Source organism: Microcaecilia unicolor, chromosome 1, assembly GCF_901765095.1.
Source record: "Microcaecilia unicolor chromosome 1, aMicUni1.1, whole genome shotgun sequence".
In the NCBI taxonomy this organism is placed as follows: domain Eukaryota; kingdom Metazoa; phylum Chordata; class Amphibia; order Gymnophiona; family Siphonopidae; genus Microcaecilia; species Microcaecilia unicolor.
The window spans coordinates 243444843-243468216 of record NC_044031.1 but is presented as its reverse complement, the minus strand read 5'-3'; the positions used below and the strand labels follow the sequence as shown (position 1 = coordinate 243468216).

At 43.3% G+C, this 23374-nt stretch overlaps 1 protein-coding gene across 1 annotated transcript in view; it reads left to right on the top strand.

Moving 5' to 3' along the window:
• The window catches only part of LOC115471506 (E3 ubiquitin-protein ligase MARCH6), a 350986-nt gene that overhangs the window by 273928 nt on the left and 53684 nt on the right, over nucleotides 1-23374 (top strand). The window contains exons 21-23 of the mRNA XM_030205152.1: nucleotides 555-736; nucleotides 13771-13905; nucleotides 20029-20118. Of these exons, the coding sequence (XP_030061012.1) occupies nucleotides 555-736; nucleotides 13771-13905; nucleotides 20029-20118 (407 nt within the window). The remainder of the gene's footprint in view (nucleotides 1-554; nucleotides 737-13770; nucleotides 13906-20028; nucleotides 20119-23374) is intronic.

The window sequence follows — 23374 nt, the reverse complement described above, 5'->3', positions numbered from 1 at the left end:
AGCCGAAAGGAGTTTTTGAAGCTCAGCAGACACCCCCCGCTTCGACTTAGGGATTTTGGAGTCAGCGGAAAATGCCGAGTCATAGTTGGAGTGGGATAATCGAGATGGCGACGGTGATGCACGACCTGCCTGGGCCTTGCGTGCCGTTAAATGGGTACTCTCCCCCCCCCCCCCCCCCCCCCCTCCCGCTGCCAACTTGCTCATCGCAGCTGCTGCCACTGTACCCCGAACTCCCAAGTAAGTACAGGAAGGTATGCCGGAGCGGAGTGTGGTGCTAAAGCTAAGCCCTAAATTATGTGAGTGAGTGAGGAGCGCAAGATCTAGGCTCCATTAGGGACGATGACGTCACTTCCTCCTCCAAATATATTTCTTTTTAATATTAAGTTTGCAAAATGTTTCAAGTGTCAAGCTGATTAATTGTGTTGATTTTTTTTAAAGACTGACAAGATTGGAAGCACTGACATTTTTCTTTTGTTTTTGATGTTAAATTGTAGCAAATGCTTTTCCCTTGATGCACAGATTAATGAATTGACTGTATCTATATTCCTTTTCAGTGTTTGCTGGTCGTTGGTTAATGTCATTTTGGACGGGAACTGCTAAAATCCATGAACTTTATACTGCTGCTTGTGGATTGTATGTATGTTGGTTAACCATTCGTGCAGTAACGGTGCTGGTGGCTTGGATGCCACAAGGTCGTACAGTGATTTTTCTGAAGGTTAAAGAGTGGTCCCTCATGGTAAGTTCTGAACAAAATGCCTATTGTATAGCTGAAAATAGTACTGTATAATGATGGTAAATGTGCTGTAATCTGGTTTGTACTCCATATTCCTTCAGCTTTCTTTTCTCTCCATTTTCTCCCTTATTAAGCTTCTCTAAATTGTACTGAGGAAACTTGACATCATGCATTATTTTTTGAATTATGGACCACAATAAATTGAAGACGTACAACTTTGTTTCTCTTCATGGAAACTGCTCAAATTCTTAGCAGTTTATAATGATACTTTTCCATTTTCTGTATTAGGTTTCTTTCATCTAAAATACAGATTGCAGTTATTTTTGTTTACCTTCCTGGTAAATGAAACTCTAGCTTAGAATGAAAATACTGGTTTCCGTAGCATTCTCAGCAGTCCAGTCCAGAACCTTTGAGTTGTGCCCATCGACCAGCAGATAGAGAAAAAAGAGGTCCTTCATGCTTTTCCCTATAATAGCACAGTGCAGCCTTTGATGCTCAGTGTTTCTCTGTCTCTAGTGGAGACGGTTGCATTGTGCAGCTCCTGGACTGATTACTGAAGCAGCTCCATACCTAGTTTGAAAACTGGGTGTCAGTTGAGCAAAGGGATACCTTACTTAAGTTTTTAAGTTAAAAAAAAAAAAAAATGAAGAAGAGATTATATAGCAAACTTCATTCAATCTGTAGCAGGGACAATACTCAAGAGCCCAAGTTTCCCTCTGCCCTTGTTCACCACTGTGTTCTTCCTTCCCCTGAAAGGGGTTTAAATAATTGGATGAGAAGTTGCTTCCTTACCTCAAGGCATCAGAAGAACTTTGCAGCGTTTGTTACAAGCTATACTAGTGATCAGCAGAAACGGGTAAGAGTATGCACCCATATCTCAGAGAGAGATGAGTTTTTTTTTTTTTTTTTTTTTTTTTAAGGTAGTCCTGAAGGAGCTTGGGTTAGAGGCCGATTGTTTAGACCAGCAGCACTGCTGCTTCCAGAGCGGTAGGCCAAAGCATCAGTCCTTCCTACTGGCTTGGACTATATGCTCAAGGTCATTTTCAGGGTGCACTTAAGGATGCAGGCCTTGACAGAAGGGGATAACTCAGGAGTCTGATCCTTCCCCCGCCCTCCCCCACCAATGCACGCACACTCGTGCACACTGATTTCTTTTCCCTTAGCCAGAGTTTCTATTTAAATCTAAAATCAAGATGAGCCTTGAGAAAATCTGTATTTTTGGTGTGCAATTACAGATGAAGTCTTCCACCAGCACCATGAGTAGTTGGGGGGGGGGGGGTGCCTTTTCATACAGCTGGCTCAGGGGAGCTCAGGTTGCTGCCATCTTCCTTTGCTGACAGGAGCAGCATCTTAAATGGTGTTTAGGCCATGGGTGCAGGCATACGGCCCACATGCCTGACGAAATCCTTGGGGCACATTTCAGAGGGAACCCCTGACAGGCAATGCTTATTGCAATCAGTGGATCTTTTGGTCCCAGTGACCTCTAAATGCTGACCATGAAACAAGCCAGTACCCAACTTAACAGCTATCTCTCAGCCACAAAAAAAAAAAAAAGACATTTATTGTGCCTTAACATGTGAGTTGTGGAAGAGTGGCCATCTTGAGCATCCTTCTGAAGTAACTCTGGTCTCTGACCTCCTGACTTTGTTGCTAATTCTTTGAGTGGTCCTTTTCAGTTAAAAGGGTTTTCTCATGGTTTGTTAGTAGTCTGACGGGAATACCTGGGAGCAGGGATTTCATTCTCCTTGGAATTTGGCAGGACTTTCTAAGTATTTTATTTTAGTGCTCTGAGGGAGCTCAGAGTAATAGAGCTCACTTTATACCTCTATATTACCCAGTGACATAGCAAGCGGAGGTCCTGAGCTCTATTGGATGTTTCTTGATTAAAAAGCAAGACAAAAAGAGTGGGAGGTTGAGCACGGATGCCAAAGACTGGAAAGATATGTACTTGAGATCAAATGTTTCGGCCGCTAGGGCATCAGGAGTCTACAAAAAAATATACATACATAATGAAAAGATTTACACACAAAATATTCAAATATATAGCAAAATGCAAAGAAACGTGTAATAAAGGAATGATAAAATCATACACAAATACATAAAGACAACGTACTCAGTCACAACATATGGGTACGATAATTAAGATGGTCTGAAAAAGAGATAAACGTTTATTTATGGCATTTCTATCCCACATTAGCCCAAGTGGAACTTAGGTTCAATGTGGCTTACAATACAAACATAAAAAAAAGAAATGAATAGAGTTACATAATAATCTTCAATTTTTTTTACAATAAATGTTATGAGCTCCATTGTGTATATATCCCATAACAATTGGAACTAAAAACTTCTGGAGAGAGCTGAAGATAATCTCTAGTGCTAGTCTTCATTACAGCTGGTGGCAACCAAAATCCAAGTGACTAATATAATACCACCCTCATTGTGGGCAATCCTCCAACAAAAGGCAGACCAGAACTGCAGTAGGGTGTAAAGAAATTGGTGTGTAACGTTGCTTGGTGTAATATGCATTAAAGGATAGGCGGGAAGGGGAGAAAAGGGAATGGTTAATAAGGGCAAGAAGAATGTGATAACGTGAAATATTGTCAAAACAAATGAGTACTATGATTATCATGCTGTAATGGGGATGGTATGGTAACAATAATGCACATGCTTATATTTGGACAAATAAAACACAAGCTGAAAAAACATTTCACCATATGTTGATATATAAGGACATGTATATAACCCAAAAGATATGAAGGTAAGAAGTCCATGGAGTCTCTAGCATCTAGAGATGAATCCCTACCAGAGGAGCATGTACCAATGTACATAAAGTTTGGTTCTTCTCTAGTCTCTAGAACTTCCTTTTGGTTAATTCCTATACTCTGTAGTCCTTGAGCATGGTGACTTTTTTTCCCCCTCCCTGGTGAGAGAACTCACCACAGGGAACTCACTCTTGGAGATCTGAGAGCCTGCAAGACCTCTTTTTATCAAACCATTCAGGCTCTGATTTAAATGCAGTGAGCTTCTCCGCAAACAAGCCTGCACTCTATTTTGGTACCCGAGTAAGTGGGGAGCAGCTGAACTAACTGAGGAGGAGGATTAAATTCCAACGGTTTTCATAGATACCACCATTCCAGGTAAAAGGGATCTTTGTCCTAGTAGATAGTATTCCTAGCTGGAATCCTTCTGGAAGCAGACTTTTTATCTCACCTCTAATTCTTATGTGATAGAGTGCAGTGTCTGTGCTAACACTTGTGGGTGCTGAATCCAGCAGGCTCCAGGAACAGTACTCTTGGATAATTTGAGTAATCGGCAGATTCTGAGCATCAAGGTAATGCCACCCTCAGCCCCTTGCTCAGTGTCAGCCCAGGGCTTAACCTGGGCCTGCTATTCCACCACAAAACACAATTGGGCCACTTGATAGTATTTCCTAATATTTGGCACAGCTAAACCCTCTTCTACGTTGCTAAGAAACAAAATTGCCCTTACCAACCTTGGTCGGCGATGAGACCAAATGAATCGCTGTAGCTGACAATACCCTGTCCTCCAAGCATTTAGGCAAGGAGTGGAAAAGGTACAACAGTTTGGGAAGTAGTATAATTTTAACAGTTTCAGTATGCCCAATCCAGGAGAGAGAATATTTATCCTACTGCTCTAAATCCCTCTTAACATGCCATATCAGCTGTCTATAATTTAAATAATAAAAGAGTAATACATGGGCCCCCTATATAGATGCCTAAATAGCAAAGAGAAGATTTCACCCATTGATACGGAAGCAGAGTCTGAACCTCTGCCAGCTGTTCAGGAGATAAATTGATGTTAAGCACTTCAGATTTATGCATGTTTACTTGAAAACCAGACACATCTCCTTAACTCTGCAAGTCCTGCATAACTGCTGCTAAGGACTTAAGATTAGTCAAAGTAAACAAGAGGTCATTAGCAGACAAACTCAATTTATGACCCACATCATGAATAATTCCCGTGATAGAAACTCTTTCCTGTACCCTTTGAGCCAAAGGTTCAATTGCCAATTGAATGAGTAGGAGAGAGAGCAGGCAACCCTGTCTTTCCTCTCCCCAATTCAAAAGTCTTATTGATCTTAATACAGGCCAGCGGGACAGTGTACAGCACACAAATCCACTCCCCAATCCTACCCGTTCCAAGATCTTAAACATAGAGACCCAGTCAAAGGCTGCCTCTGCATCTGTAGAGCGCAAGACCATGCTTCGGTTAAGCCGCTTTGCATTGTCATTCAAATTCAGAACCCTTTGCAGGTTGTCTCCAGTGTGCCAACACTGGACAAATCCAGAGTAATCCAGATGGACCAGCTTCTGGAGCCAGTTCCTTAACCTGTTGGCTAACACTCTGGCAAAAATTTTTGTTTCAATACCCAGGAGAGATTGGGCAATAGGAATCACAGAAAGTGGCATCCTTTTCCCTTTTTATGGAGTACCATAACCCCTACCAGATGCATAAAATATTGAAGCGTACTACCCTCGCTTAATGAATTAAACAGACCCACCATAGGCTGGATGAGCAAATCCTAAAACATTTTATAGAACTTGATTAAAAATCTATCCAATTCTGGGTTCTTCCCTGGCCTCATAGTTCAAAGGGCCTGTCTAACTTCCAAACCTGAAATGGGCATGTCCAAATGGTCTACATCCTGGGGATCCACCTTTTACAAGTTAAAAAAGAAGTCAAATATCTAGTAGCAACCTCCCCCACCTCCTCCTTGAGGGTATATCAAGTTTTATAAAACTCCACAAAGCATTCACATATTAACCCAGACAACACTCTCTTCTGCTCTCTTGACTCGCAAAATATTGTTTTGAGTTCTACTGATTTTTAGTCTATGAGCCAGTAAACTACTGATCTTGTTAAATTCAAAAGTTTTTTGTTTTAGTAACTGAAGATGATACTTCAGATCCTCCATGTTCCTATCCTTAACTTAAGCCACCTTTAGCCTAACCCTCAAGTTCTTCCTCTCTAGCTAATGCTTATGCACAGTCTCTAAATGTTGAACCATGGCAGTCTATTTAAGTCCTCCACCCTCCTCTTTAACAAAAGTGGCAGTAGAAATCAAGTGACCCCCACATGGTTGCCTTTAAGCCCTCCCACAACCCCTCTGTGATGCATCTGCCCTATCATTAAAAGCAAGATAGTCCTCCAAATGTCGATGAACACATGCCAAAATAGCGGGATTATCTAACAAACTATCATTCATCCTCCAGTAGAGCAAGCTCTGATCCTTAAAGCTATCCTGCAACCACACCCATACTAAAGTGTGATCTGACCAGTAGGCTGGCTCAATTATAGACCCCTAAAGCGTGAACAACAAGCTTTTATCAATAAAGAAAAATCATTATAGGAGTATGATCAATGGACATGTGAGTAAAATATAAAATCCTTGTCCACTGGTGGCATCCACAGCCACCCATCTACCAAATTGAGTTGTCAAAAACTTCAATTCTCTCTCACTCAACAACTGTCACCTAATCCCTTCCATCCCTCACCAAAATTCCTGTGGGACCATTCAGCCACCTCCACAGCATAACAAGGAAGTAACCCCGTAAGCAGCCCAATTTTAGCTGTAGTAAAGCTTATAACCCATTTAATACCCTCTCCACACAGGAGTTTGTTTTGTTTTAATTGTATTTATCCTTTTATCAAAACAATCAAGTATATATTATTCATAAACCTGAAAAGATTAGAAATTTATTTATACAAAAGTCAAAACATAATACCCACAATACTATTTTATTTATTTTTATTTTTGTTACATTTGTACCCCGCGCTTTCACACTCATGGCAGGCTCAATGCGGTTTACATGGGGCAATGGATATTTAGTCCACAGGTTTTAGGGGCAAAAATAATAAAGAAAAAACTAAATTTATGTTTCAACAATTTTTTATTTTTAGTATACAATTCCATCTCAGTCAATATAAATTGTATAACAGTGAAGTCTAGTACACATTACTAAACCTGAAACGTCCATCATCAATGTTTTCCAAACTTTTCTCCCCTATCCCTTCCTCCTTGTCTTCTTCTATATTTATAATGTGTACATGTATAATTACTGTGCAGTTGCATAACTATTAACAATAAACTTTTATATGAAACTCCAATAACTCGTGTTTTACTCAGTGTATTATCTCAAAAGTATTTACTGGCGGGTCCTCTTAATGTGCTCCTTCTCCTATCTAATAATACACATGTCCCTCTATTATGCATTGAACATTACCCTTCCCACTCCTATACCCCCCTCCCCCCCAGAAAAAATTAAAATTTAAAGAAAATGACTACATATCAAAGAAGCAGAAGCAAACTACAATAGTCCACAACCGGATGCATCATTCCCCACGGTTTACTTCAGGGCTAACCACAACTCCAATTTATTCTCTGTCCACAATAAATTAGGTGTTTTGGCTCAAAAAAACAGGAAATTTTTGTTTTGATAAGAAGTACAACATTTCACAGGAGATTTCAAAATAAAGTTCAGTTTGTTTGACAATTGTAGCCCAATTTTCCATGAGGGTTGAGTCCTTTTTTGGCCTTATCCAGTATCTCTGTGATGCTGTTGTTGAAAGGTATGTGGATGGTGACATTGCATATATGAATGGGTTTAAACCAGTTTTTTCCAGTTCCTTCCAAGTGGAGCTATCAGGACATTCCTTAGCATCCCTCCGGACTGGCCCAGGATTGGACTGATGGGTTGTGCACGCCTTCCAGCAGGTTGGGAGGCCGGTCCAGAGGGATTAAAGAAAAGCAAATTAGCAGGTAAGGTCTAATTTCTCCTTGAATAATATTAGTGATATCAGGAGAAACCTGGTGGACCCCACATTTAGGGATCCAGGAGGCTGAAAATTCATTGCACATCTTAACAAGGTAGGATCTAGTTCTTAGAAAACCGTTGAACCAGGCTACTACTGCTCCAGTTATTCCTATGTTGTCGAGCAGGATCATTAGTATTGTGTAATCTACTAGATCAAAGGTGCTTGACATATCGAATTGTAGTAGTAGTATTGACTGGCCTTGGCTTATTATTCTTCTGAATTTTGTGATCAGGATGGTTATGACTGTTTCAGTGCTATAGCACACTAGCTCAATCCTTAGGGTTTACCTTATACGTCTACGTGGACGACATTCAAATTCTTGCAACTGTAGATCACCCAACTCCTACCAGTATTAAAAATCTCAGTGACGACCTTTGCAAAATAACAAATTGGATACAAGAAAACTGCCTTATTATAATTCCTGAAAAATCTAAAGTTCTCTTATTTCACCAACCATTCTTCCAGTACTCTCCAAATGCCTATTATTCTTTAATCACCCAGTCCCTCAGCATTCGGTCACCCCCGCTGTGAGGGGGCTAAGCATTGCAGGGAGAAACCAGGTGGCATCTCAGGCTCTGTATGGCTCGGAGTAGCATCTGAAGGGACTCTTCAACCGCTAGTTCCTCTCAGATTTGGATTCTGAGCAGTCCCGTGTGATCTATCTTTTTAGATGGGAGGAGCTCTCGCATCTAATTGGTACTGTTTCAGAGTCCATTTGGCTCTCCAGAACTGCCGCCTGCTGACTCCTCTGAAGAAAACCCTCTTTTGAAGGGACTGATGTGGCCCCTGAAGCATTTCCCACTTACAAGGCACTCTCGTGCATTATGTTGGCATAGTGGAAGTCCCCAGATTGGGCTCTCAGGGGGACCATGGGCCTGGATCGCCTGTATCTATTTGCCCCTGAGGAGATGGAAGGGTACTGGAAGTGCTCCAAAGGGGATGCGCACTAGTCATAGCAGTCGCTAAAAAGACCTCTGTACTGGTGCAAGAGGTTTGTTCCTCAGGGAGCTCCATGAGAATGGAGTGGAGCAGCAACTTAGGCTAAGGTTTGCCTTTAGAGCATCTAGCTTGCAGGCCACCTTCCATTGGGGACACCTGGCCCTGTGGGAGATACCTGGTTTAGGGCTATGCTGCATTGGCTGCAGCAGTTGCCAGAGTTCCCAAAGGTGACTCATCTGGAGTTGGGTGTGGCCTTCCTGACTGGCATCCTTTACAATCTGGTGCGTCTTTCTTCCTGGTCGCTAGCCTCCTCTGTATTAGGTCACACTTTGGTTATGCAATTGGACCTTGGAAGTAGCTTCCATGTAGCTGCGCAGTCAACTGCCCTTTTGGGCCATCCCCCTGCTCACCTAGGGTTGCTTTCTGCCCTTAATACTCAGTTATATGCCCTTAACAAGACAATAAAGCTAAACTAGGCACACCCAATTAGTTTTGCTGCCTGGGAGCTATAGGGTAGGCCGGGGGGAAACACCCAAACACCTGGAGAGGTAAGTGAAGGATATAAGCAAGGCTAGGCCTCTCAAGCTTCTTGAACTTTGGCAGAAAGGTTTTCAGTGGTCCCTAGCAACTAGAAGTTCCTCCAGGAAGTGGACCAGTTTCAGGTGGGTCAGCACTTGACCCAGGCTTTATGTTGGGTTCCTTTCATGGTCTGAAAAGGTGTTAGAGATTCGGGTACCTCTGGTGGTGTGCCAGGCCCCTCAGTGGTCCCAGTAAGAGGCAAGTTGTCTTTCTTTCACCATGAGTGGGCCCACATCACCTTGGACCACTGTTCTGGAAATGATCAAAAAGGGTTTTGCCCTGGAGATGGTCTGCAGCATCCCTGATGCCTTCATGGTGTCTTCCTGTGGCTCAGAGCTAAAGCGGTGTGCTGTTGCTCTTACTCTCCAGCATTCTTGTCAGTGGAGGAGGCTGAATAGTGGAGTGCCGCAGGAATCTGTACTAGGACTGGTTCTATTTAACATATTTATAAATGTTCTGGAAATGGAATGACAAATGAGGTGATTAAATTTGTAGATGACACAAAACTATTCAAAGTTGTCAAAACACAGATTGTGAAAAATTGCAGGAAGACCTTGGGCATCTCTATGGCAGATGAAATTTAATGTGGACAAATGCAAAGTGATAACATTGGGAAGAATAATCCAAATCATAATTACTTGATGCGAGGGTCCACCTTAGGAGTCAGCATTCAAGAAAAAAAAATCTAGGTGTCATCGTACATAAAATTCTGAAATTTGCCCAGTGTGAGGCGGCAACCAAAAATGCAAATGGATGTTAGGAATTATTTTGAAAGGGATGCAAAATAAGACTGAGAATATTATGATGCCTCTATATTGCTCCATGGTGCGACCTTACCTTGAGTATTTTGTTTAGTTCTTGTCGCCGTGTATCAAAAAAGATATAGTAGAAGTAGAAAAAGGTTCAAAAGAGTGACCAAAATGATAAAGGGGATGGAACTGCTTTCACACGAGGAAAGGCTAAAGAGGTTAGAGCTTTTCAGCCTGGAAAAGACAGCTGGGGGGGGGGGGGGGAGGATATGATTGAGGTCTATAAAATCCTGAGTGGTGTAGAACGGGTAGAAGTAAATCGATTTTTCACTCTTTCAAAAAGTGCAAAGACCAGGGGACACTCAATGACCTTTCTGAGCTCATTTGCAACTACCTTTAAATTAGTCCCTTATTTTTGTAACTCTGTTATCTATCTATACATTCCATTTTTGCTTACACCCTGTGCTGTCTATTAAAATGTTTTATTAATCTGGGGACACTTTTGGAATACCTTAACCCACAGAGCTTGTAATAGAGTACTTAATCTTACTGTTTGAATAGTTCCTGGCGGGACACATGGACAGAATCACTTTTGTAGTGTGGTTTGTTGGTTTTTTTGGTGGGGGGGCCTGTGGGTTGCTCGGGGGAGGGTTTCTTTTTAGTTCCTTTGTTTTGGCTTTACAGTTCACCGTGTTGAAAATATTTGTACCTTGGTTGGTTGTTTTGTTTTATTTTCTATTTTAATAAAAAGGATTTAAGTATAAAATGTCTTATTGTATACTAGTAAAAAAGGCCCGTTTCTGACACAAATGAAACGGGCGCTAGCAAGGTTTTCCTCGGAGTGTGTATGTTTGGGAGAGTATGTGAGAGTGACTGTGTGAGAGACAGAGTGAAAGTGTGTGTGAGAGTGAGTCTGGGTGTGAGTGTGTCTGTGTGAGAATGAGAGTGTGTCTGTGAGAGAGTGTGTGTGTGAGAATGAGTGTGTGTGCAAGTGCGTATGTGAGACAGTGTGAGAGAGAGAGTGTGTGTGAGACATAGATTCTCTGTGAGAGTGAGTGTATGAGACCAAGCGAGTGTGTGAGTGACTGTGTGACACATAGAGAGTGAATGTGATACAGTGTGAGACAGAGTGTGTGAGAGTGAGTCAGAAAGACATTGTATGTGAGAGAGAGAGTGTGTGTGTGACAGAGATACCTCCCTTCCTGTGTCTGTCTGGTGTCAGGCCCCCCCCTCTGTCTCTGGTGTCTGAGATTCCCGCCACTGCACCCAAGCAATTGATGTGCTGGAGGAGGGGGAGGGGGGATGTGTTGGGGGGGGGGGGTCAGGTTGGAAGAAGAGGGGTGCGGGGGGTTCAGGAAGCGCTACCAGATGTGAGTGAGAGAGTGAGTGTGTGGGGGGGGGGGGGCAGGGGGTTCAGGAAGCGCTGGCAGATGAGAGAGAGAGTGAGTGTGTGTGTACGGGGTTTCAGGAAGCGCTGGCAGATGAGAGAGAGAGAGAGTGTATGTGGGGGGGAGGGGGGCTTCAGGAAGCGCTGGTAGATGAGTGTGTATGTGTGGGGGGGGGGTGTGGGGGGGGTGTGTTGGGGGTTTCAGCTTGGAAGAAGAGAGGTGTGGGGGGGGGTCTGAAAGTGCTGCGAGGTGAGTGTGTGGGGGGGCGGTTTATCAAGTGTTTGCATATGAATGTGTGTGTGGGGGGGCTTCAGGAAGCGCTGCCAGATGCGCGAGTGTGGGGGGGGGGGGTTCAGGAAGCGGTGCGATCTGAGAGACTGTGTGTGTGTGTGGTGGGGGGGGGTTGCTACATGAGTGAGTGAGTGTGTGTGAGGGGGGCAGGGATTTCAGGAAGCGCTGCCAAATGAGAGAGAGAGTGTGTGTGTTGGGGGGGCATTGAGGAAGTGTGGCCAAATGAGAGTAAGTGGGGGGGGGGGGGGGTGAGGAAGCGCTGCCAGATGAGAGTGTGTGTGTTGTATGATTCAGTTTTTTTTTTTGGGTGGGGAGAGGGATGGATGGATGGATGGATGGATGGATGGATGCATGCATGCTTGCTTGCTTGCTGCTGCTGCTTTTAAGAAGAAGGAATGAAGCGTCTCCTCCGCGCGATGCCCCCCCCCCCCCACGCCATTCCACCCACGGCGATGCACCCGGCCATCGCACCCACCGTCGCTTAGTTTTGCTGGCGGGGGACCCAAAATCCCGCCAGCAGAAGTCCTGTGTTGTGAGTCTGAGTCCTCCAGCGATCTTCGGCGTTGCTAGCCTGTGCAGGGCGGGGTTCTGTGCGTCTGACGTCCTGCACGTGCAGGACGTCAGACGCACAGAAGCCCTGCCTGCACAGGCTAGCAACGCCGAAGATGACACCGTAGTCAGCAGACAGTACTTGTGCTGGCGGGGTTTCGGGTCCCCCGCCGGCAAAGCAACGCGAAGGTGGGTGGCTTAGGAGGGGGTTGTTGCGGGGGGGGGGGGGGGGTGTTGGACCTCCTTCTTTTGACCTGCAGCTTTGGGGGGGCGGATCTACCAATCTGTGGGCGGGGCTTCTACTTTTAGAGGTTTGGCGGGGGGGGGGTGTTGGATGTCGGAACAGTGGTCTCCGGAGTCATGTGGACTCCGGAGCTTTGGAAGTGGTTTCCCTTTCCGCGGGTGGGTTGGCAGGGGGAGGAGTAGGGAAACACGCTCCATGTGTTTCCCTACTCCTCCTCCCCCTGCATGGGTGCGATCTGTTTGTTTAGTTAAATTTTTTTTTTCCGCCCTTGACGTCATGACGTTTGACGCGAGGGCGGGGCACGGGTCAGTGGGGTGGCTTCACCACCATGAATCCACGAACCGTTCTGGGAGTCTGAGTGACTTCAGTGACGTCAGTGTCCTCAGAATGTTGAGGGTGCGTTTTATTATAGTAGATTGTGTTGACATTGTGGTATAGAATAGTATGCCATACTTTGTACTGTTTGAATTGTGTATAGCATATGTTTGAGTTGTTCTTGCTGTATACGGCCTTAATAAATTCCTTCAAAAAGACAGTAAATAAATCCTAATAAAATTACATGTAAACACTTTCAAAACAAATAGGAGCGTATCTGGATTTTAAAAGGTTTGGAGAAGTTCCTGGAGGAAAAGTCCATAGTCTGCTGTTGAAATAGACATGGGGAAGCCACTGTTTGCCCCAGGATTGGTAGCATGGAATGTTGCTACTAATTGGTTTCTGCCAGGTACTTGTGACCTGTCTTGGCCACTGTTGGAAGCTGGATACTGGGCTGCATGGACCATTCTTATGTACTTATTGTCTCTAACTGGGGGCAGTGGAGCCCATCCCATTATCAGAACGGGGCCTTGGGCCTGTGAAATTTCAGTTTGGAATATATCCTGATACATATGGGTATGGGGGAGTTGGATAATTGGGCATGAATTAGGACCTCACATAGTTCAAAATGGGGAGCCTGGTCAAGCCTCAGCCTAATTTGAGCATGCCAAACTAAAGAGAAGATAATTAGTGGTGTTTCTATTTTCTTTTACATTTTCTTTGTGTGAAAGATTTTTAAGATATTTTTGGGGCGCTATTGTGAGTGGGTTTTTGGGGGGGGAGGGGTTGGTAGGAGGTAGGGGCATTTAGTTTGCTCATAGTATTTGTTGATCTTAGACCGATGATGTAATAAGGTACCTATAGTGTAACATTATTAGCCCTATGGTAGTGCAGCAGCACACACTAGGGTTGCTTGAAGTGTTCTGATAGCCAGTGTGTTTAAACTGACAGTCTTCCATCTTCTCATCACTTATCCTTATTATAACATATTTTGAACTGAGCAACTGTAATTAGTGTGTTTAGATTTTTGGTGGAACTGTTTAGGATTTGTTTTATGCATGCATCATAGTTTTCTTTTGGGAGCTATGTATATTTGCTGGATTGCTTCTCAGAAATTTATATAGAAACCTTTTTGTTTTTAATTAGATAATAAAGACGCTCATAGTAGCTCTCCTTCTGGCTGGAGTTGTGCCACTTCTGCTTGGGCTGCTGTTTGAACTGGTGATTGTTGCTCCACTGAGGGTACCGTTGGATCAGACACCTTTATTTTACCCTTGGCAGGTAAGTTAATGACTCCTGCGTATTGGGATGTTAGAACTCACCACTCAAAATGCAATATGTGATGTGATTCTACCATTTAGAGCCTTGATAACTGAAACCAGTTGTATGAACAATCTTATAAATAACATTTTTACAGCTAGGTAAATGTAGAAGCAAATATTCTCTTGATGTTGGTTTTGCATTCCTAGCCGACAATACAGTTAGGTCCATCATGTAGTCTGGTGGCATAGAATTATAGCTGCCTACATAGATTGTATTGCAATAGTTCATTTTTCAAAGGGTCAGAGTTTGGATATGCAATCTGGAGGGATTCTTGTAAAATCAGCTTTAACCCTTTTTAGTTTCCACAGTGTCTTAAATTTTCACAATGTCTTAAGTATCTTTGCTATGGCTTCATGTGCTTGGTTTTCAAAAGATGTTTGTCAAAAATGACTCCCAAGATTTTTAGTTGTGTATTTATTGGGTATATAGTTTGATCTATTATAAAATTTGGATAAGAGGTGTGACAGTATGGACTTGATAGAACCAGGAATTTTGTTTTTTCTCTATTATACGGTGGTGGAAATAAGTATTTGATCCCTTGCTGATTTTGTAAGTTTGGTCACTGACAAAGACATGAGCAGCCCATAATTGAAGGGTAGGTTATTGGTAACAGTGAGAGATAGCACATCACAAATTAAATCCGGAAAATCACATTGTGGAAAGTATATGAATTTATTTGCATTCTGCAGAGGGAAATAAGTATTTAATCCCTCTGGCAAACAAGACCTAATACTTGGTGGCAAAACCCTTGTTGGCAAGCACAGCGGTCAGACGTCTTCTGACCGCTGATGATGAGGTTTGCACACATGTCAGGAGGAATTTTGGTCCACTCCTCTTTGCAGATCATCTCTAAATCATTAAGAGTTCTGGGCTGTCGCTTGGCAACTCGCAGCTTCAGCTCCCTCCATAAGTTTTCAATGGGATTAAGGTCTAGTGACTGGCTAGGCCACTCCATGACCCTAATGTGCTTCTTCCTGAGCCACTCCTTTGTTGCCTTGGCTGTATGTTTTGGGTCATTGTCGTGCTGGAAGACCCAGCCACGACCCATTTTTAAGGCCCTGGCGGAGGGAAGGAGGTTGTCACTCAGAATTGTACGGTACATGGCCCCATCCATTCTCCCATTGATGCGGTGAAGTAGTCCTGTGCCCTTAGCAGAGAAACACCCCCAAAACATAACATTTCCACCTCCATGCTTGACAGTGGGGACGGTGTTCTTTGGGTCATAGGCAGCATTTCTCTTCCTCCAAACACGGCGAGTTGAGTTCATGCCAAAGAGCTCAATTTTTGTCTCATCTGACCACAGCACCTTCTCCCAATCACTCTCGGCATCATCCAAGTGTTCACTGGCAAACTTCAGACGGGCCGTCACATGTGCCTTCCGGAGCAGGGGGACCTTGCGGGCACTGCAGGATTGCAATCCGTTATGTCGTAATGTGTTACCAATGGTTTTCGTGGTGACAGTGGTCCCAGCTGCCTTGAGATCATTGACAAGTTCCCCCCTTGTAGTTGTAGGCTGATTTCTAACCTTCCTCATGATCAAGGATACCCCACGAGGTGAGATTTTGCGTGGAGCCCCAGATCTTTGTCGATTGACAGTCATTTTGTACTTCTTCCATTTTCTTACTATGGCACCAACAGTTGTCTCCTTCTCGCCCAGCATCTTACTGATGGTTTTGTAGCCCATTCCAGCCTTGTGCAGGTGTATGATCTTGTCCCTGACATCCTTAGACAGCTCCTTGCTCTTGGCCATTTTGTAGAGGTTAGAGTCTGACTGATTCACTGAGTCTGTGGACAGGTGTCTTTCATACAGGTGACCATTGCCGACAGCTGTCTGTCATGCAGGTAACGAGTTGATTTGGAGCATCTACCTGGTCTGTAGGGGCCAGATCTCTTACTGGTTGGTGGGGGATCAAATACTTATTTCCCTCTGCAGAATGCAAATAAATTCATATACTTTCCACAATGTGATTTTCCGGATTTAATTTGTGATGTGCTATCTCTCACTGTTACCAATAACCTACCCTTCAATTATGGGCTGCTCATGTCTTTGTCAGTGGGCAAACTTACAAAATCAGCAAGGGATCAAATACTTATTTCCACCACTGTAGATTTTGAGTTTGAAAGTCATTGCCTACTGTTCCATTAAGTCTGTCCTTTCCTTATAATGTACAGTATCTCCGAGATATCATTAATAAAAGGAACATAAATCATAGTCTTCTGTATAGATGAAAGGGTTGAAACCCATATTTGTTAACTTCTTTTATAGAGGAACCAGCCTGACCTTGAACAGGATTGGGGAAATAGATCCCTCTGGTACTCCACATTCTGAAATCCATGGAGTTGATATAATAGCATTCATTTTTACTTGGTATAATCTGTACTTTAGGAATCCCCTAAACCATTAATACACCGCACCACAAATTCAAGTATTATCCAGTAGTCTTATCAGTACTGTATGCTACACAACATTAAAAGCGCTAGGCATGTCAAATTGCAGTAATAGAATTTTCTGCCCCTTACTGATTATTTTCCTGAATCTTGTTGTTAATGTAGCTAGCACTGTTTCAGTACTATATTGTGACCTGAATCCAGACTCATGCAATATTGAGTAATTGGTTAGATATTCCATTAATTGTTGGGCTTCCAGTCCCTCTATAGTTTTTGAGGCGACTGGTCTATAATTTGTGACCTTGTTTCTTTTGAAATCGGTGTAAGTATAATGTTAACTTTATTTCCTGGGAAATGACCATTAGAGAATATGAAATTTATTTATTTATTGGGATTTATTAACCTTCTTTATGATGAGATTCACCCCAGGTGGTGAATCTCTTCATAAATGAAAATATAACCAGGATTCTGTCCATGCCAGATAACCTTCCAGTAGGAGGGAGGTTGACTTAAGTAAGCTGTTTGCCCTTTACAATCTGTCCCATCGAGTTCTAAAAATCCATGCACCACAGATGCAGAATTCACCCGTTAGCACCAGATTTCCCAACAAGGGTAGTTTATGGTTTATTAAATTTAAAAGTACAGTACAAGTTCAAAAATCCGGACTGCTCGGGGATCGGGTTGGTCCAGATGTTTGGATTTTTTGGATTCTCACGCCATACTTTTAAAATTCAAATTTAAGGAAAGATAAAGAGCTGAACAGGCAAATTTTTTTTGATTTTTTTTTTTTTTTGTTTGTTCCTGTCTACTGTATCTGTAGGGCTGCCAAGAGGGAGATTTTAGTACACACCCTCTAGACTGTTCCTCGTACAGCACAGCGCCTCCAGTTTCCTTCCCCCTCTTACTTCCCACACCTGGCCCTGCCCACGACTCTGTAGTTCTGAAGTCTTCAATGCTGTTGTGCTAGCGACAGCCTTACTTACAGGCTGCCTCTGGCATTCACTGGCCTTTCCCCTCTGACCTGTCCCACTCTTTCTGATGCAACTTCCTGTTGTTCGAAGGGCAGGACGGGTCAGAGTGAAAGGCATAGTGCATGCCAGAGGCAGCCTATGAGTAAGGCTGCTGGTGCAGCAGCACCAAAGACTTCAGAACAGGTGAGAGTAAGACAGAACTGCAGGCAGGGCCACGTGTGGCGAGAAAGACGCCGCCGGACCAAAGGCTTCAGAACAGGTGAAAGAGAAATTGAGAGCAAGTGGGCAGGGCCAGGAATGGAGGGACAAGAGAAGGAGAATGTGCAGTCTGGATTCTCAGGCAGTCCAGAAACTGCAATAAAGACATAAAAAAAAAAAAAAAGAGGGCTGGAGAGGAGAGAGAGGATTGTATGAGGTGGTACTGGGAATAGAGGAGGATGATTACCAATATAATAAACACAGCATGTGTGTTGTCTGAGGACAATCGCTGCCAAAATATACAAAAAATGCTAGTGTTGTGATGCTACTAAAGTCATATTTGAAGAACGTAGGAAAAATGCCAGTTAAAAACAAACCACAAATATTTGGGGAAACTGTAGAGCTGCGTCCATAGGGAGAACTACCATTGCAGCAGGCTGTGACCTGAACAGACCTAGGACTGACCCCTCTGATGTCAAAAAAAACTGTCTTTGAGATAAAAAGCAGCGGCAGTCACAGGTTTACAGAGTCGTGGGAAGAAAGAGGGGGAAGGAAACTGGAGGCGCTGTGCTGTACGGGGAACAGTCTAGAGGGTGTGTACTAAAATCTCCCTCTTGGCAGCCCTACAGATACAGTAGACGGACAAAAAAAAATCAACAAAATTTGCCTGTTCAGCTCTTTATCCTTCCTTAAATTTGAATTTTAAAAGTATGGCGTGAGAATCTAAACATCTGGACCATCCTGATCCCCGAGCAGTCCAGATATTTGAACTTGTACTGTACTTTTAAATTTAATAAACTGTAAACTACCCTTTTTGGGATATCTGGTGCTAACGGGTGAATTCTGCATCTGTGGTGCATGGATTTTTAGACCTCGATGGACAGAGATTGTAAAGGGCAAACAGCTTCCTTAAGTCAACCTCCCTCCTACTGGAAGGTTATCTGGCATGGACAGAATCCTGGTTATATTTTCATTTATGAAGAGATTCACCACCTTGTACATTTGCCACTTTTCTCTTCATGTCCACCATCTGTCTGCTCTCCCAGGTCCAGCACCTCTTTACCTCTCCGTGCCCTCTCCCTTCCTTACCCCCCCCCCCCCCAATTAATCTCTTTCTTCCTAACCAGCACCTCTCTTCCTCATTGCTCTCCCCAATGCAGTACCACTCTCCCTCACTTCCTGATGCAGCACCTCTGTCCCTCCTTGCCCCCACCCCTAATACAGCACCTCTGTCCCTCCCTACCCCTCCTGATACAGCACCTCTCTCCCTCCTTGCCCTCCCATTCAGTATGTCTCCCTCGTGTTGGTACCCACTGCCCCAATGCATCACTTCTCTCCTTCATTGATCTCCATCATGCAGTTCCTCTCTCCCACCTTGCCACCCCATGCAGTACCTCTCTCCCTCCCTCCCTTGTCGTCCCCCCATGCAGCACCACTTTCCTGCCATGCCTCTCTTGATGCAGCACATCTGTCCCTTGTTGCCCCCACCACCACTACAATGCAGTATTTGCCTACCTCATTTCCCCACCCGAACCAGAATCTCTCTGCTTTCTCCCTCTTTGTCTCCCCCCCACACACACACGCACCTCCAAGCACCCAGCTGGCGTAGGGTTTGCAGCAGGAAGGGTGCCCTTGTTTGGCGCACTGCATGCTGATCATAAGGGAGGAATGTAGGAGACCCTCATTTGCATGCAATTAGCGGTCAGAGCCAGCGTGTTCATTTCATACGCTTGCCGGCTCTGATCCTGGGGCACAGGCAAACACGGATGCTATTCCAGTGCTAATGGCCTCTAGCCGCCCGCGTTTGCTTCTGATCACCTGCCCATGAGGGTGATTTTCTGCTTTCAGAAATACTGGTACCTTTATCTAGGGCAATTATATCTAGAATACCCTTTAAGGGACCCATTACGCAATATGACAGCGACTTCCACATGTAAAGATGAAAAGTTTTTCAAAAGTAGAACCCACTTTTTACCCACAAATCTTGGTCTAACAATCTTCTTACCACAGTAGTAGGAACCTGATTGTAATGTTTGTTTTGGTGCATACTTTAAAGCTAATACATTAATGATCAGATCACCCCATAGGGGTTATAGTGGAATTAATATTAAAGCCAACATCAAATTCATCTAGAAAATAAAGCTAAGTCAAGCATATGTCCAACCAAATGCCTAGTTCCTTGTACTATTTTTCAAAGATCTAAAGCAGAAAGAGCATTAGACATGATTATGTTCTAGAAATGACTGAGATGGAGGATCAACAGGAATGCTAGTCTCCCAATATACATAACCTTGTCATGTCAACAAAGAGAAATGCAGTTGTATCCATTAGAGTTGAATGATCTGTCCTAAGAAATCCAGTAGGAAAATACATGCATAAAGCACTGTGTGAATTAACTATCAAGATCTATCTACTGGGCTATCATTTCGCGCCTTATGTTTAACAAATCCCATCTCTGATCGAGAAATTATTTATTCTTCTGTATTAGCATGAAAAGTAAACATATATGATTTTCCTATAACAGGACTGGGCTCTTGGAGTACTACATGCTAAAATAATTGCTGCTATAACTCTCATGGGACCTCAGTGGTGGTTGAAAGCAGTGATCGAACAGGTAAGAAAAGAAAACATTACCCTTCATTTGTTAACAGTGCTTCTGAGATACGCATGTCAAAAATTTCAAAATATGTTTTTCTTAACTTTTGAATATTTCTATATAATTGTTCTTTGCATAGGACAGATCACTGAAACTCATACTTCAATGCATTTTGAATTCTGTATGTTAGACAACAATATGAAAATGTACAATGATGTGAAGATTTTTTACAAAGCATTGTATCTAAGTTAACTAGCATGGTATTCAAACTACTACATTCACAGAAATAACCAGGGTTAGAAAACCACTTGTTGCTAGGTTGATCAGGTGCCCAAGAGTCTGTGCCAGCTGCAGGCGTCAAAGAAGGAAGAACAATGACTGTTGAGCTGGAAAGAACAGCAAAAGATCTGGGCCATGTGATCTCTATAGAATTCTGTGTCTGGGCTGAAAGAAAGGGGCTGGGACTAGAGGCGAGTCACAGGAGGGCTTGGTTTCTGGTAGAATAGCCTGGAATGCAGTTTTGCCACTTCTTTTCAGGTTCCAGAGCAGTATGGATATTCTGTTCCAGGCCCTCTCTCCTATGCAGCCTGCAGGAGGGAAGGAGTTGATCCTGGAGCAGAACAGAGAAGTCATTCTGTTCTCTAATCCGTTGGTTCTCTAATCTGTCAGGGACCACCAGCCAGTTGGGGTTTCAGGATATCCCTAATAAAAATGATTATATTAAAGAAACCACCTACATAACACTAAAACATGATTATAGTAACTTTATTAAATAGGTTATAAAATCATCCAACAAATGTTTCCCATCCAGTTGGTTGGTATCGCTCCGGGAGAGAGATCATCCAGCTAGCATAATCCACCCTGAAGTGATCCGTATCTTTAACAAACTGTGTATCAGTCTAGACTCCTGATGACGCCAGTTTAGGCAAAACACGGTGCTGTGTAGAGTCCAGACCAATGTTGGGTTTCAGTTATAAATCTGAGTGTTTGCCAACCCTTGGAACTTCAAATATATTTTAGATGACGCATGGATTAAATAAATACTGTGGAATAAGATACACTAATGTTGGATCGATAGCAACATCATAGAGAATTTGTGGTGATGTACTCAGCAGTGGCGATAACACCAGTGTTTTGTAAATAGTTTTTTAGTTGAACTCGACCAGCTATTCATTTTCTTGGATTATTTGAGAACTTTACAACTGATTATGTGATCAGTAGAGACTTAGTCTATGTTTTGCTTCAATTTGGTTATAGGTAAGAAAAGATAGATATTACCACTTTACTAGTAAATTGTGAACTTGGTTCTTATTGATTTAATTATAATGAATATGCATTAGACTTGCATATAATGGAGGTGACAGACATGCAAATCTGTCATATGCATATTCACTAGGGATATTCGTAAAATCTTGACTGGCTGGTGGTTCCCTAGAACAGCTTTGAGAACCACACAGTGTTGCCAAGTAGTACTTGTACAAAAACAAGTGTTTTGCTGAAAAAGTAAGTCTAAAACAAGGGATATCAGTTTAAAAAAAACAAAATAAGCCCAATTTTTTAAAAATGATGTGAAGTTTAATCATACACTAAAACACACTTTAAAACATTAAACATATTGATGTGTACATCAATTGCAAGTTCTCAGCCCCACTTCGGTTATTGGAAAGGTAATGGAAGCGATGCTGAAGGAAAGGATAGTGAATTTCCTAGAAGCAAATAAGTTGCAAGATCAGAGACAACATGGTTCTACCAAAGGTAACTCGTGCCAAATGAATCTCATTGAATTCTTTGACTGGGTGACCGGAGAATTGCATCATGGACGTGCTATAGACATATTCTTCTTAGATTTCAGCAAAGCTTTTGACACGGTTTCCACAGAAGGCTCTTGAATAAACTTGACGGGCTGAAGATAGGACCCGACATGGTGAACTGGATTAGGAACTGGTTGACGGACAGCCGCCAGAGGGTGGTGGTTAATGGAATTGGCTCGGATGAGGGAAAGGTGAGTAGTGCAGTGCCTCAGGGATCGGTGCTGGGGCCGATTCTGTTCAATATATTTGTGAGTGACATTGCCGAAGGGTTAGAAGGTAAAGTTTGCCTTTTTGCGGGCGATACTAAGATTTGTAACAGAGTGGACACCCGGGAGAGAGTGGAAAACATGAAAAAGGATCTGCGGAAGCTAGAAGAATGGTCTAAGGTTTGGCAATTAAAATTCAATGCGAAGAAATGCAAAGTGATGCACTTAGGGAGTAGAAATCCACGAGAGACGTATGTGTTAGGTGGGGAGAGTCTGATATGTACGGACGGGGAGAGGGATCTTGGGGTGATAGTATCTGAGGATCTGAAGGCGACGAAACAGTGTGACAAGGCGGTGGCCGTAGCTAGAAAGTTGCTAGGCTGTATAGAGAGAGGTGTGACCAGCAGAAAAAAGGAGGTGTTGATGCCCCTGTATAAGTCTTTGGTGAGGCCCCACCTGGAGTATTGTGTTCAGTTTTGGAGGCCGTATCTTGCTAAGGATGTAAAAAGAATTGAAGCGGTTCAAAGAAAAGCTATGAGAATGGTATGGGATTTGCGTTACAAGACGTATGAGGAGAGACTTGCTGACCTGAACATGTATACCCCTGGAGGAAAGGAGAAGCAGGGGTGATATGATCCAGACGTTCAAACATTTGAAAGGTATTAATCCACAAACGAACCTTTTCCATAGATGGGAAGGCGGTAATGAGAGGACATGAAATGAGATTGAAGGGGGACAGACTCAAGAAAAATGTCAGGAAGTATTTTTTCACAGAGAGAGTGGTGGATACTTGGAATGCTCTCCCGCGGGAGGTGGTGGAGATGAAAACGGTAACGGAATTCAAAAATGCGTGGGATAAACATAAAGGAATCCTGTTCAGAAGGAATGGATCCTCAGAAGCTTAGCGGAGATTGGGTGGCAGAGCCGGTGGTGGGAGGCGGGGCTAGTGCTGGGCAGACTTCTACGGTCTGTGCCCTGAAAATGGCAGATACAAATCAAGGTCAGGTATACACAAAAAGTAGCACATACGAGTTTATCGTGTTGAGCAGACTGGATGGATCTGCAGGTCTTTCTCTTCCGTCATCTATTATGTTTATCTATGTCAGTCAATCAAAGTATCAGTATTGTCTGCGTTGTTGCAATACATCTCAATGGAGCCAACTCAAACACTGGCTACAATGAAAGACTTACAAGCATGCTTCTCCCTTTGCTCCCCATCTGCGGTCTATCATATTTTCCTCCACTCCACTTCCCTGC